General features: G+C 36.5%; 1 protein-coding gene across 1 annotated transcript in view; it reads left to right on the plus strand.

The window, feature by feature from the left end:
* NHLRC2 (NHL repeat containing 2) overlaps window positions 1-11,986 on the plus strand; it is a 39,525-nt gene that overhangs the window by 17,780 nt on the left and 9,759 nt on the right. The window contains exons 6-10 of the mRNA XM_076339063.1: window positions 6,539-6,638; window positions 7,113-7,344; window positions 7,808-7,930; window positions 8,997-9,206; window positions 10,323-10,548. Coding sequence (XP_076195178.1) covers window positions 6,539-6,638; window positions 7,113-7,344; window positions 7,808-7,930; window positions 8,997-9,206; window positions 10,323-10,548 — 891 coding nt within the window. The remainder of the gene's footprint in view (window positions 1-6,538; window positions 6,639-7,112; window positions 7,345-7,807; window positions 7,931-8,996; window positions 9,207-10,322; window positions 10,549-11,986) is intronic.

An 11,986-nucleotide genomic window follows, 5' to 3' on the forward strand; every position in this document is an offset into this window, starting at 1 on the left:
CTGGCTTTGTTGAAGTTGGTGCTGAAATTTGCATTGACATAGATTGTGCAGGAAATACAGGGGAGGGCCAGCAGCTTAAAAATGCATTATTAAATTACTGTCTGCTTTTTTAGCTTTCTCTGTTGTCCCCTTCTATTTTTATTCAGTGGGTGTTGAAAGCAAGTGATACTTAAATGCACAGTTGATCTGAGCGTGAAATGTTCTTGATAGCTGCATTCTTGCCGGAAGGAACAGGATAATGACCTGTGCTTGGTGACATAACTGTGTTTCACACTCTAAAATCTGGTCTTAAATTGCATGATTGTAATCTATTCATAGAAACTCCCAAGTACTGTATTGATCATGCTTTCAGTAAACTAGTTGGAAGTTTTTACGTCAATTTAGGTTTTACATGGATATTATTTAAATGAAAGTACAGTACCTTATCATACTGGTACAATTTTTATAGCCCTTAAAAGGCAAAAGTATGTAAGATTTTTTTTTTTTCTCTCCATGTTTCTGCTAGAGGATTATTTAGTACCACTGCATTCCAGAGGAAACACTTTTTTTCCAAATTACTTACGGTGATTCTTCCCTAATTTTACAGAAAAAATAAAGCAATAATCACTTCAGCAATAAGCAATTAGCACTTCCTGGGTGAGCTTAGACCAGGAATGACACATGTGAACTGTTTATGTCTGAACTGTCTGTATGTGCCTCATTCTGGCATTGAGGCTCTAGCCTTCACTGTCCTGTGAAAGGAATTTTCCTTGGTAATAGCTTAAAATAAGAGGGCTGCTTTTGTGATCATCAGAGATTAATTAGGAATCATTTTTCTGGACAACTCAAAATTTGAATTACTCTAAACATATGTTGCATATGTGATATGACTGCATGATGTATCAATGTAGATTTACTTGGAATGCAAAAGGCATTCTCATCTCTTTATAGCAGTTTTCTATGCAAAGTACAAACTCAAAGATACCCCATTCAGCTTTGGGCTGCATCTGCCATCATACAAGTTTAATTGCACAGAAAATTGTGTTAGAGACATCATTGACATGAAACAGCATTGTCTGTTTTCTCTTGAACTAGATCCTAAATTTACTTGTAGACAGTAGTTATTTTTATTTAAAATATTTGAAATTTCAAAGACAAAGTAACTTCTTCATTAAAGACAAGGCTGAAATAAAGTGGAAGACTTAGAGTTTCATTCCTATGTAAGACCTGTTTAAAGACGAAAAGTCTTTTGAGAAATATGACATTAAGAAGTTACAGTGAAGAACTGCAGTGAAGCAGGTCATTACCCAGTCTTGCTTTTGGAGGACTTCTGAAGCGCACCATTTTCTTCTATATATTGTCTGAGTGGGTCAACCAGCTTCATACTGTTGGCAGACTCACACAGAGGGACAAATAGATTTAACTGAAGTTTTCACATGTCCTAATATGATTTATGTATGGGTTCTGTCACCCCGAAGCAGCTTTCATTCCTGCTTCTAAACTGGGATTTATTTTTTTTCCTTTAAACATTTGAGAGAAAACCAAGGAGGGATAAACTTTCAGAACTAGTAGCTTTTTGTGCAATCAGCCCAACAGACTTTATCTCTACAGGAACCCGGTTAAACTGTTGACTGAATGCTCTGATTCTGTATTCCAAGCCAAAACTAAGAGATTAAGGAGTTTATGGTATTGCTGAATAATAATAGCAACAAAGCTTACTAATATTTCACATATTCGCTATAGAAACAGGTCAAGAAATTAGATATTTACATTAGTATTTTAGTATAAACATGCCTTTGACAGAAACATACAAAGACTAAAGTCTTAACGTAAGGGTGTGATGGGAGTTGTGACTGAATATCCAACAGTAATCCCACACAGTTCAGTTTGACAGACTAATTTTCTAGTAAATTGGACTTCTCTACATCTTAACAAAATGGATGATGATGATGATGATTACTTTCTGCAGTAAAAAGAAGCATTTGGATTAGCAGAGTTAACAGGTGTCAAACTTAGTAACATTCTGTAGGCTGTGACTTGAAATGCCCTCTATAAAAAATTATTATATTTGTACCTGGAATGATGATTTCTCATTCTCTTTGTTCCATGGTCTGTAGTCTTGTTCTGTGAATTAAATGTATGCTCATGATGAAGTTAAAACTACAAATCAGATTTCTAAATACTAGTTCAGGTATCAGGTACTGTTTTTAATGCAAAATTCCAGATGCAGAGCTGCTGAAAATAAACATCTCTGACAAGTCTTACAGAGTCTTTGTCAGACATGCTGGTGTCAGAATGAGACACAGTTTTTAACTGTTCTCATTTGATGCTGAAAGTGCTTTCGAATATAGAATGTGAGTGTTGGGGGTCAGGGGAGACTGCGGTGCTGAAGTACCCTCAAGTGTATGCATTTGCTATGCTTAAATAGGAATGAATAAAAAGCATAACTGGACTTAGCTTTTTCTGTAGTTATAGTGATACGTCCCAACACTAAATAATCTGAATTAGTTCTTTCATGTTGACAAATGCTATCACTTCTACTTTGGATTTTTTTGAAGTATTTACTGCCATTACAGTCAGAAGGCCTGAGTTAGAAAACTTGGGAAAGAGAGAGAAAATATTTCATTATAGTCACCATCTCCTGTGGTATGACATCCCCTTGGTATCTATGTCCAAGGATTTCCTTTGATGAGAGGGCAGGTATGTTAACTAAGGAGGAAAATTCCAGAAGCATTTTGTTTCATAAAGGGTTATGCTGTTTGCATGATGCAACACTATGTGAAAGAGTGCCAGGTAACACAGGAAAAAAAAGAAGAAAATTAATTTTTACTCCTCCGAAAAGGATTATGTGTACTTGTAACAGTCCAGACTTACGGTGCTAAAGCATTCCTTTGGGGCTTTGCTATCTCTGTCTCACTGAAGAAGAACAACGATTCTCTAGTTGTTCTGTCAGTCAGATTTGGATTTAATTTGCTGAACTTCCACTGACTTAAGTGAAGACGAGACTTGCGTTCACTTGTGCGCATAGGCAGCATGCCTGTCTCTAAACGAGAGGGCGTGTTGTATAGCCCTTTTTGCCTCTCCTGTTTTTGCAGAGGATGAGTGTACCAACAGACTTCTTCCTTGTTTTTTTTTTTTTAAAGATAAAATTAGTAGACAAGAATAATATTTTCAAACTTCAATCTATTTAGAAAATGTCAGTGGTGCCAGCCACAAAATGTAACTTTGATTCCCAGGCTTTTAATTCCCAGACTGGAAGTAAGCATGTAGTCCCCAGGCAGGGAAGCTGGAAGTGTGGGTAGTCCTGGGAATGGAATCTCTTCAGGCAGATACTGCTTTTGACTGGTACGGAATAAAGTCTTTTCAGTGCTTTCAGACTGACTCACAGTTAATGGTCAGCAGTATTACTGAACTGTTTAAAGTTCTGTATGTGTACAAACAGGACTGTGCATTCTTAAAACACAGATACATAGCAGAGGCAGATTCAGGAACTGAATCATCATATAGTAACGGAAGTATCGTATAATATGGAATGCCAGTGCATTCAGAGCTCTACTTCATTATTAGTGAATCTTTATAACATAAGTATATCACATTTGCAAGCCATACTTTGCTTTGATACAGGCAGCACTAAAGATAAGAAAGCACATACCCTAATAAGGAGAAACTACACTGGATTTTTAAAACAGCTCAAGATAGGTTGGAATGTGGTGCTTAATTGAATAAATGTAAAAGAATTGCTTTGTTCTTTTATGTTGTTTTATAATAGATTCTTTAAAAATAAATTATTTCCATTCAAGGATGATAAGGAGTTATGATAATGATGGCATTACCATAATTTTACCAGGCTGGTTCTCCCTGGCCCCATTCTCCTGTGAGAACAGTACAAGGATGACAATGGTGACATGTCCTCAAACTGTTTTACCTCAATGAAGAGCTTTTTCTGTCTTTTGTTTCAGAACATAAAGCATTAAACTCGGTAGTTTCAGGACCATTGTGTGATAAAATACCTTAGCTGTGCAACTGTAGACATTGTTTTTACTTTTCTGGTTTTGTATAAATTTTTTTATTAAAGTTCTGACATGTTTTCCACAATTCAGTATGCTTGTGCTGTTTCCATGCATGCATCCATTCTCTTTGTTCTAATTGCCATCCATTTATGACGGTTATAGAGCTCTTACTTATTTTTCTTGTCTTGTTCTCTAGTTGAAGAAAGGCTCTTCTCTCTATTGATCTTATATATTCAGTAAAATTTGAAATTAATATTGATACTTTTTTCCCTGTGTCGCTTATTTGATAAGCCTTTCAGTGTGCAGAATTAGAGTAAGAACCTTTTCAATTTTTCAAGGTATAACTGTCACAAGGGAGTTTTCAGTGGGTAGAATTAGAGCATTGGATAGATGAAGAATGGAATAGATTTTTCTAAAGTGCTCAGTTCTAGCCTTACTCCTTAATTTCATTGGTGAATGAAGTGAATATTAAATAATTAACAAAGCACTTTTTGAGATCCCTCAGAATGAACTGCACAGCATAGCAAGATAATCTGAATTGACCAGTGATTTTAGCATTGTTCATTCTGGGGTACTCAGAATAGTAGCATCTGAAAAGTGCAAGATATGCATCATGGAAACATAAAGTCCTGAAGTTGAAAATATGCTATATGGGAAGTAGTGAAGTGAATTCATAGGCAATTTTCTCAATTTAAATCTCTTAGAAGCAAGCTCTAATCAAAGGTGATTCTGTAGGGTGTTTGTTTTTTTTTTTTATTGGGGTGTTTTTGGCATTGCCAGTATTTTGGGAACATCTCTAGTGACTCATAAAACGTGTGTTTTCCAACTCATTTTGCAAGCCTTCCTGCTCAGCAAAAAGCTTTTAGGTGCTCTGGAAGTTTCACTTTTATTCTTGGAGCTCTAGTTTGCATCAAAACATGGAGCCACATGGAGGTGCAGGAGAGAGTCAGCAGAGTTCCTTTGATTGCAGTCTTGGAAACTTGTACCTTGATCCAAGAACAGAAAAGGCTGAAGATAAACTGCATTAAAATCATACCAGTAATACTCTGAAGAGGGCTCACAGTATGAGGAAATTGATTCTGGAAACAGAAGGATGCTTCCCCCCCCCCCCCCCCCCCTTGCAGTGTGTAATGTAAGAAAGGTTTAGGATTAGAAGAACAACAGCAGCATCTCAGTTGGGGAAATAGTGGTCATTTCATTTTAGGAAGATTGATTTGGACTAACTTCTCAGATTTAAAATACTTGCAAGTATTTTGTATAGAATTGCTTTTATTTTGAAACTCCAAAATGGGGGGGGAGGTATCCATTAGATTGTTTGAAGAAACAGCTATGAGATGCATAGTGTTTTGCGAATGCATAGGTTCATGTGAATAAAAAGTTTCTGTGAGCAATTTGAAGGTATTTTTCTGTTGACTGGCTAATAGTTATTCCAATACCTGATATGTTCATTTAGAAAAACATTTTAATGTTGTCTCTGACTAGACAGGACAGTTGTATACAATGTGTATAGACTAGTACAGCGTTAGAAAGATAATAGTGTCCTTATTTTAATGCAGTTTTCAAGTGTCAACTTTCTGTTCCTTAAGTTTTTCAGAAAAGGCTAAGATAAGTAAATTGCTTTTGGGTTTGGGTTTGTTTTTTTTTTTTTTAATGGTCTTTCACTGCTTGTCTTCATGAGTTCTTTCTTATGCTGTAATGTGGTATGTTTAAAGCTATGGGGCACTTATGTTTTTCCCTTTCCATTTGTATCACTTTGTTTGTGAAGTATTATCTGGGCAAGCTTTGTGTAATTTTATAGATTTGGATTGGTTAATAGCAGTGTTATACTTTGAGATTACACATTTGTGATACCACATGTACATGTGCATAGGGAGTACAATTTGGAAACTGGATGGTTAGTGCAGGGGGAAATTAGTAACTGCCCACATCACATCTAATCTTTGAATAAACAGCAGTTGTTGCTCTCCAGAGCGTAAATCTACATGACACCCAAGCATCAGTTACCCTTATCTTAAAAACTTTATGTACCATGTACACAATGTAACAGAGGTACTGCCGTTATTATTTCTCTCAAAACCTATACACAATTGCCAGTAGTTTTTTGGAATATCTAATTTTGTTACTAGCGTAGTAAAAAAACCACCACCACCACCACCACCCAAAAAAAAAAAAAAATGCTTAGCAGAGATGTACATATTTGTTGGACAGTATGAATCCAAAAATAACAGGTGAAACATGGACCCAATACAAGTGTTGCAAGGAGCAAATCCCATTTGAAGTATTGCCTTTGCTAGGTAGGGATATTAAAAACACAATTTTTATATCCTTAGAAGAGTACAGAAGAAAAATAGCAGAGTTCTTGGTAGATGAAAGACATTCTCTCTCTCCTGTTTCTCTGGTTTTTGGTTTGGCTTTTTTTTTTTACCCCGTGGCAGAAGGTGAGCTGGAGTAGGGGGGACGGCAGGGTTGGTTTGTTGATTTCTTTGTTTTATAAAACATTCCCCAAGGTTGTTTTTTTTCATCTGTTCTTATACATCCATTTTTAAAAGTTTCAGGGACTCAGGAAGACGATGTTTTATGGATAGCAATGGCAGGCACTCATCAGGTATGGGCACTGATGTTGGAAGGTGGAAAACTACCAAAGGGAAGGTAAGCAGCTGTAATAAGAGGCATGTGAAATTGCTGTTTGTCTTGATAAACAGCATTCAAACCCCGAAGAGAGAGATAATCAAATTACACTAAAAATAAATTTTCTCAAGCTGTACTTAGCTTGAAGCTTGCTGCTTCTGTTCAGACTTAAAAGGCGTGTGTCCTTTAAAGTCTGCGTGCTTTTTCCCACACTGTTAGATGAAATGAAATATGCTACTTTCGCTATAAAACTATGACTCGGTAGGGTACATTTGTATAATTGAATGTTACTTTTCATTGCATTTGCTGAATTATCTAGTGATGAATGATAAACTGAGGTGAAATAAAAGTTAGCACAAAGGCATTGAATAATTCCTTGTGCTGCAGCACAGTTGGTTTTATAACTCACAAGTGCTTGTCCTGTAGCTTCTGTTTATGTATAATGTCTGAAGTATTTCAAACTTATTCTTGAACTTGGGTACTGTTTTCCTTTAGTGATTTAAAGAAAGGAGTCTGCCTTCGATTCGCTGGGAGTGGAAATGAAGAGAACAGAAACAACGCATACCCGCATAAGGCAGGCTTTGCACAGCCTTCAGGTCTCTCTCTGGCTTCTGAGGAACCATGGAACTGCCTTTTTGTAGCGGATAGCGAGAGCAGCACTGTGCGAACCATCTCTCTGAAAGATGGAGCAGTGAAGCACCTTGTAGGAGGAGAGAGAGATCCACTGGTAATCACTTCAAACTTCCCCACACTGCCCTACTAATATTCCTCAAGCCTGACCTGGAGGAACCACTTTTGGGGTGAGAGGGTAAATCAGTTTCCGTGGCCATCAATTTCTTAACTTCACTGCTTGGAATGCAAATGTATGCCGGTTGTGACACTCAGGTTGTAGTGCAAATTGTTGCTCCTCAGATAACAAATTAATTCACTTATTTTTAAAGTAGCCAACTTGATTCAGCATTGTGTGGTCATTAAAGCCGGCTGGATTCATATTGATAACGTAAATGTGAGAGTTTCCATTTCCATGGTTAGCATCCACACTTCCCAGTTTTCAGTATCCTTGTTTTGAAGTTGTCTGTCTTTTTTTTTTTTTTTTTTTAAGCCAATGAATTTCTATTTAATTACAATCATTTAAATTCATGTCAACATTGAATAATCAAATATATTAATTTAATAAAATACTTTTGCAGAATTTGTTTGCCTTTGGTGATGTAGATGGAGCGGGCATAAATGCAAAGCTGCAGCATCCCTTAGGAGTAACATGGGACAAGAAAAGAAAACTACTCTATGTGGCAGATTCCTATAATCATAAGGTAAGCATATAGTAGCTTGTCATATACAGGCTTTGCAATTTTTATTACTACGAAGGATTATTTTAGGAACATACAAAGATTGCGCTTGGTTCGGTTAAGCTGAGGAAACAAATTATGTGAGTTCCTTTGTGGGTTCTTTTTCTTTCCTTCCTTCCCTTATGGGTCCTTCTTTTTACCATTGTTTTGCTGTCACATGCTGCTGTGTTGATATGATGGTCCCTTGGGGAAGGTTTAAGTTACAGTTCAGACTAAAGACGCTTTCCTTGTATCTTCCCGAAAATACTGAACTAGAGCAAAAGAGCTAGGAGCGCTTAGTCAGGAATACTGCAGGTTTGATAAAACTGGGAGAACAAGAGGACTTGCTTCTCCCTTTAAAAAGCCACCCAAGTTTTGAGAAGTATTGTGGGTTGACTCCATGGAACTCTGAGACAAGAGAGGTTGTTTTGCGTGATTGTTCTTATGTGATGTTGTATAAACTTTCATGTCTAGAAGGCTCTTAACTGTACATTGATTAAATGCATTAAAAGAAAAGTAATTTGTTTTAATTTGAAGAATAAAGTGTATAACGCTAAATGCTTGTTGAAATTTATGTGGCAAATGAAATTTTGTTTTGGGTATTGTATAAAACAAACTTTTTTGCTATTACTTTAAGAAAAAAAAAAACTCATCTATTTTTAGAGAAAAAAAGATACAGAAGTTAGCTTGCCTGTTTTGTTATGCTCTCACTATTTTGCAAATGTTTCCAGAAAGGCAACAAACATTAGAAAAACAAGCCATTCAGCATACTTTTATACCAGGGGGGTAGGTGCCTTCGAAATTGTGAAAGAGAACACTGAATGAAGACCAAAGGAAGAAGTAAAGTCCAGCAGGGAATGGCGGGGAGGGGAGATGGGAGGTGTCATTTGGTAAAGTATGCTAACTTAGCTTCTAGGATACATACTTGGTAGCTAAGGTACTCAAAGTTAGTGCTGGCTTCTGAAAATGTGGGGCATAAGATAATGCAGAACTTGTAAATCCTGATGGGCTTTTTCAGAGAAGTTTTTTTTTGTGTCTGTCTTTATCTTAGATTAAGGTTGTAGATCCCAAGATGAAGAACTGTGCTACCCTGGCAGGCACAGGAGAAGCAAGCAATGTTATTGGTTCCAGCTTTACACAGTCAACTTTTAATGAACCGGGAGGTTTGTGTGTTGAAGAAAATGGCCGCTTGATGTATGTTGCAGACACAAATAATCATCAGATTAAAGTCCTGGATATGGACACAAAAATTCTTTCCATGGCAAGTAATACTTATTAAACAGGCTGATAGTGGTATTTCTTGATATAAATTACTATTACAGACTTTGGCAAGTGGTATAAAAATCATATAGCTAATAAACTTTTTTGGTACAGTAGCTATATTCACAGAATGATTTGTGGTGATCTGGCAAATAAAAGTTGCCTGTTAGCACAGTTGTTGAAAGCCTTAGCCTTTGGAAAGGCAACTCCTGTATGAAAACAGAAAGTGATGATCCTCTAGAAAAGGAACAGTACAGAAACATGAGTTATTAAAAAATACAGCCCAGTTTTTCAGTATGACAAGCATTTCATGAGAACTTGCCAACTCCCTTTTTAACAAGTGGAAGTTGAAATCGTTTACGAAGTCCTGTAATTAAGCCGTAAGAGATGGTTTTGGGAGGTCAGTGACTTAAAGCGGGATACATAGCGGGCTTCCAAGTTGTCAAATCAAAACCACTGTCATAATTGAGCACTGCTGTATTTGCTTATAAACATGAAGGCAAAACAAATTCGTGCTCCTGTCCATCTTACAATGGCACTATGTCTTAGTGTTTTCATATGTATATGACATAATGGTCCAGCTGTCGTCTTGTATTTAATAGTACATGATATTAATGTGTGTTTAAATTTTCATATTTTATAATATGTTGGTGGCTTTTCTGGGAAATTATCCTTTACTTTACTGTGCAATCTGCATGGTTAAAATCTTGGATTTTATTACCGAAGCATGCGGTTTACCACCAGATTGAAGAAAATACCTATAAATTTTATTTAAAGTAAAAATATAATGCAACTGTTAAAATTTTAAATTAAAGGATACTCTAAGTAGTGGATACTCTAAAGTAGCTGTGAATTTTATGATTTTAATAGCAAATATTATTTTTATTTGGATTAATCAGTTTTATCTTTTTCATTTAAAAAAAGAATTTTGTCCTTCCCTTTTTCTTTGTCACTGTAGTATTGTTGCACTGTGTCAGAAAGTTTTACTCCAACAGCCATATTATCATGTGTTAGTTTTCCTAGTCCGTGTCAGCTTTTAAACTGTGATTGTATTGTGAAAACCTATTTGCTTTCAGTACGAATAAAAATAAATATTTTGTTTGATTTCTACTGATAGTTGCCTATCCTGAATCCAGAAGCATGCGATGTTCCAGATAACCTGCCTGTGCAAAAGGATAAAATAACAAACCTTCTAAAACTGCCTAAATCTGCACCAAATGTTCAACTTCCTTCACTAACTGTAGCTCCTGGCCAGACAATTCAGTTTTTATTAAAGTTGACTCTTCCTCCAGATTCAAAACTGAATGAAGAAGCACCCAATTCCTGGTTTATCACAGCAGAAGGTAAAGTGCCTGTGTTGTTTTATCAGTTCAACAGGAGTAGTTAAGATACAAAGTGGGTTATATCATGACGTGCCTGTAATACAAGGGATCTCAGTCTGATGAATCAAAATGTCCCTCGCAGTCCTGTCTTCCCATTTGACCTTGTGATGCAATACATCTTATTTAGAGTTGATACGTTTAACATTTGGAGTGGGAAGGTTAAAAAAAACCACCTGATAGGCTGCTTTTTGCTTGAATTAATACATGCTGCATTATTTTTTTTAACTTTCTTGGAACAAGCTGCCAGTGAGGGCTTGCAAAGGGTACTGATCCCAGGACAGACAGGCTTTTTGCTCCTTAGATGCTTGCCCTCTCCTCTGTGTCTATGAACAGCTTATCCCAGCCCTACCATCTGTTTCTAGGAGAAAGCTCACCATGAACCTGAAGCATATTCCTGAAAGAGACTCCTTTTTTTTTGCTTTTATCTCTTCCAAAAAGTATTTGAGGTGCACTTATACCTAACTACTTTGAACCTACTTTGTTATGATTCATATTTGCACATTTCTGCTTGAATATTTCTATAATAAGGTACACTTTCTTATGTAAGAGGTAAATTACGGTATGTCAAGGAAGCAGAAATGATTGGCCTTTCTTGCAAGTTCTTTTGCTGACTTCCTGTGTGGCCTTGCACAACTCTTTCAGTCACTATGTACCTTGGTTACTGTGAAATGGGAATATTATTATTATATTGGAATAATGGAAATATTACTTCATGTTGTGGCAGTTTTCTGAGCCTAAATTAATCTCTCTCAACTCTTAAGTATTCTAAAAGAGCACATGGAACATGTTCATATGGTGTGCGACTGGAGTGGTTTTAATTCTAGCCATTGTTGCCATCCTTACGCTGGCAATTACTATGTCCATAACATGACTGGTAGAATAGATCGTGTGAGTGTTCCCTAAAATTCTGTTCTGTGCAAAAATAGCAAGGTTATCTGAAATGCCTTCTTGCACAGGATGACCATTAGTGGGTGTTTGGAGACAGTGCTTTCCAGTGGTCTAGCTGTACCCAAAAGGGAGAATCTATCTGTGCCCTTGGAAGTACTATATGAAAGCCAATATACAAAATAACCCAATTTTTTTTCACAATTCTTTGTGTATTGAAACAGTTTTGCCTGGTTATTGAGTTACTCAGGTGTGACTCATTTGCTTTAAGTTTAATACATTTACGCTCTAGGAGAAAATTTCTTTATCTCACTGGAATGTCAATACTTCTAAAAAGTATCCTATAGTAGGTGCTGTGTACCTAAGTAAAACCATAAACTAGTGTTCTTGAAGGTGAAGGGAGGACACTTAGCATTCAGACTCTGTGAGAAATTTCTGAACTTTATAAACACATTTTCTGTCAGACTCTAGGCACCCTAAAGTAAGTCATGCATGGTACAGAGAACTGTTACCT

The sequence above is a fragment of the Aptenodytes patagonicus genome, chromosome 5 (genome assembly GCF_965638725.1).
Source record: "Aptenodytes patagonicus chromosome 5, bAptPat1.pri.cur, whole genome shotgun sequence".
NCBI lineage: Eukaryota > Metazoa > Chordata > Aves > Sphenisciformes > Spheniscidae > Aptenodytes > Aptenodytes patagonicus.